This window comes from Centroberyx affinis, unplaced genomic scaffold, assembly GCF_046629955.1.
Source record: "Centroberyx affinis isolate AG114_WGS23_722 - 3 ecotype Tasmania unplaced genomic scaffold, CSIRO-AGI_Caff_v1 ptg002453l_1, whole genome shotgun sequence".
In the NCBI taxonomy this organism is placed as follows: Eukaryota; Metazoa; Chordata; class Actinopteri; order Beryciformes; family Berycidae; genus Centroberyx; species Centroberyx affinis.
In genome coordinates, this window is record NW_027280690.1 from 100,001 (window position 1) to 103,816 (window position 3,816).

Consider the following 3,816-nt stretch of genomic DNA (forward strand, 5'->3'; position numbering starts at 1 on the left):
CAGATAAAGAACAATATTTGCATCTTTCAGTCACATTCTCCCCCATCCATTACACTAATGTATACCTTTTTGCCTCTCTCTCTCTCTCTCTCTCTCTCTCTCTCTCTCTTCTCTTCTATCTCTTCTTCTCTCAGGTTTGACCCTCAGAAGGGCTTCTGGTGCCAGCTCCTTGAGGGAGGAAAGACAAAGTGTTTGGGGAAGAGCAAAGGGAGGAAGTACCCTCCTATGGAACCAGAGGTAAACGCATACATTTTGATAAAAAGAGATCAAACAAAAGGATATAGGCATCAAACAAAGAGACAGAGATGAAAAAGAGCAAAAGCAGGAGACAGAGATGAAAAGAAAAAAAAAGCAGCCGCCTGACTGGCTATTGCATTATGGGAGAAACAGCCAGTGACATCCCACAGTCCCCTCCGTCGCCGTGGCAAAATTTCCCACAGGACTCAGCAGCGGGGTGGAAACTGTCAGCCAATCAGATCCAGCCAGGAAGTTACAACCTAATTATGAGGATTCAATACTGACACAACACCCCTGAGAGAGAGAGAGAGAGAGAGAAAGAGAGAGAGAGAGAGAGGAGGGAGGGAAAGAGAGAGAGATTAGGAGGGAGGGGAGGAAGGTAGATGGAGAGGAATCTAATCCATAAATCTTTGTCTTAGCCACTGATTCCACGGAGGAGAGACCTGCAGACAATGAATCACACATATGCTCTCACATGAAGACAAACACCCATGCACACACACACACACACACACACACACACACACACACACACACACACACAGATATAAAATGTTCACATACACATTTTATATGCCTAACGGCCATGCCTCTGTGTCATCTGTAATTAAAATGTATCTGAGCTCGCACCAGAGGGACAGAAGGAGAGGACAGATGAAGCGGGAGGAGGAGGAGGTGTGTGGGGGGGAGAGACAGAGAGGAAGAGATGAGGGATGCACACAGGAGGGAGAGAGAGACCTAAAGATAAATGGATCTCATGCATCCTTCATGTAATTTTCCCCCTCTCTCGCCTCTCCTCTCTCTACTCACACCACACGGCTCCATGTGGCCCTAAAGTCCTATTGAGGAGAAATAAACTAATCTAAAGACGGTGGCACATCATTCATCTCTCTCATTTTCTCGTTTTTTTTTGTGCCCCCTCCCTCCAACTCCCTTGCTGTCTTTCTAATTTTCTCTCCTGAACTTCCCTCCTTCGATTCCCTCACTTCCGCTCCCTGTGCTTCCCTCTGTTCCTTCCTTCCTCCCTCCATCCTTCCCTCCTTCCTTCGCTCCTTGCCTTCTTTCTCCCTTATCTTCTTGCCTCTCCTGCCCATCTCGCTTCCTCCTTTCACTCTTTGCTTTATTTCTCGCTTTATCCCCCGACCCCCCCATCCCACCCTGATCTATCTCTGCTTATCTCCTCGCCTCTCTCTCTTTCGCTGTCTCATTCTGCCTCTCCCTCCATCCTCTCGTCCCTCCCTCCTGTCTCTAGGCGCGGGCGTATCTCTCCAGGTACTACAGGGAACACAACATAGAGTTGTCGAAGCTGCTGCACCGCCTGGGCCAGCCCCTCCCCTCCTGGCTGAGAGAGGAGCTGCAGAAGGTCAGCGGCATTAAACTCTATGATGCTCATCACACAAGCATATAACTACCAATTAAACTCTCCAAATGAATCAGCCTCCTGCCCAGAGACAATAATAGTCAGATATTGTTTAAGGCATCTTCCTAATGGAAAAACTCACTTTGAGATTGCAAGGAGAACAATTTGAGGAAAAAAACGGGTGAAATAGACCTTACGCAAGACTCAAAAGAGCGATACTGAAAATGGCAATGATATTTGTACTCCGTAATAAGACTGTTAGTGTTCAACGGACTATTGGAATTGTAATTCACAAACAAAGTGTAAGTTTTGTATAACTATGTAAAAGACACTAAAAATGAATGTGACAAAAAACAACTCTCTAAATGAATTAACAGCGGTGAACAGTCACTGGATATTTAACAAAAATACTTCCTAAGTCAAGGCATACAAAAACGGACAACACCCAAATTCCTGGATATAGTTAGAAATGGAAAAACACAATTAAACACAAATTAAATGCAATAAAACGCAACTAAAACACACAGAAGCTTGGTTTACATGGCAAATCAAGATATATTCTGAACTTCATTGCCTGCCGATCCTTCATTTCACTTCATTTTAAATGCGTATTGTGAATACAAGGTACACAAGGTATTCACAACACGCATTTAAAATGGAGTGTCATAAATGTTCCTGCTGTCAGTGGGCTTGCCTTGATCTCTGCTGATCTCTTCTGCTTCTTGTGCAGCGCTCCACTTTTTTCCTCTTTTTTGATTGCGTGTCGGTGGGTTTGTCTTTTATTGATGTTTGTTAGTCTTTACGAATCCGAGGGACTCGCTGTTTCCTCTCCTGTTTTCATGGTTGGCATTTATGTCAACCAGTAAACAAAATTAAACTGCATCGTCTAAAGTCATACAGTGTTCCTCCCTCCACTCCTGCACTCATTTTGAATCTTTTTCCCCTCTACTCTCTCTCTCCCCCCCTCCCTCTCCCTGTCTTTCTTAAGGTCAGATAACCTTTGAACTCAGGAGCCACGGTTAAAGATCAAGGGTCAAAGAGCAGGAAGCGACCAGGAGCGCCTGACCTTCAGATGCACTCTCTGTGGCCCTGTAATGCACCCCGAGGTCAAGGCAAGGACAGGGGTGCCTTGTTTCACCTAGGAGCTCTGACCCTGCTGAATCTTTGACAGGGAGCACATGAGACTAAAGCACCAAGACGCATTGAGACTGAACCGCTGAGGGGCCGGATGGACGGACGGACGGGTGGAGAAGTGACCGTTTCAGACGACTCGCATGGCTCCGGAGAGCGTGAGGCCGCATAGTAATGATGGAAAGAACGGCGGGAGAGGAGGAGCGCTCGGCGAGTCTTTGCTGCCCCAAACCCTATTCTGAACTGTGCTGAACTCTTGTGCAGAACGTGCCGTGACTCTGCGATGGTTGTTATTTTTTGTTTTTACCTTTAATTTATGATGCCAGAACAGCGCTGGTCAGCTGTGCTTGGCTCCCATAGAGATGACTTTGCACTAAGTTCTGTCCCATGTGTTTCTAAGACATAAAAACACACCGTGTGGGTTTAGTTTATCTTGTTTGGTACGCACTGAGACTGAGTGAGCGAGCAGGCAGGACTTCACAAAAGTTCATCTGTCATCAAGAAAGAGCACAGACTCAGGAAGAGTGACGAACGGTTATTTTCTATGATAGGTTTTCATCAATTTTTTGTTAGTTAATTTTTTTAAGTGAAGCTAGTTCCAGCCTTTTCTCTGTGTTTCTGATCTGGCAGCCTTGCTCACCCCTAGTGACGTCACTTGAGGCTTTCACTGGGAAGTATAGACTGGAAAGGCGTCACCTTACTGGACCAATATTCATTGCCTGCTCATTATTCTCCTGTGACGAGCCATGCAGAGCAACGCTGTGTCCATCTGGCATAGTAGGATACTACTGATAAGCTCAGCGGACTCAGGACTGAGAAGACGTGAGTTTGTGGAAAGAAAAGCTCAGAGAGAAACAGTTACACCGACCAAAATGAGCCCAATGGATGTGACGCCCAACTCCCAGACTCTCAATGCCTAAGTAGCTACTGTAATCACAGCCAAGTTTTGTTTTGGCAATGTCTCATTCAAGTCTCAATTTCCCTTTTCTTTTCTTTGTAAAACCAGTGGCCTCTGTTGTTTAGCTTCAATTTGAATGCAAAAATCTGTAAATGTCAAACACAGAAACCAAAATAAAAGATGGATATGA

General features: G+C 45.5%; 1 protein-coding gene across 1 annotated transcript in view; it reads left to right on the forward strand.

Moving 5' to 3' along the window:
• ndst3 (N-deacetylase/N-sulfotransferase (heparan glucosaminyl) 3) overlaps nt 1-3,816 on the forward strand; it is a 39,057-nt gene extending 35,241 nt beyond the window's left edge. Inside the window, 3 exon segments of the mRNA XM_071533891.1 lie at nt 135-237; nt 1,490-1,600; nt 2,586-3,816. Coding sequence (XP_071389992.1) covers nt 135-237; nt 1,490-1,600; nt 2,586-2,594 — 223 coding nt within the window. The 3' untranslated portion in view covers nt 2,595-3,816.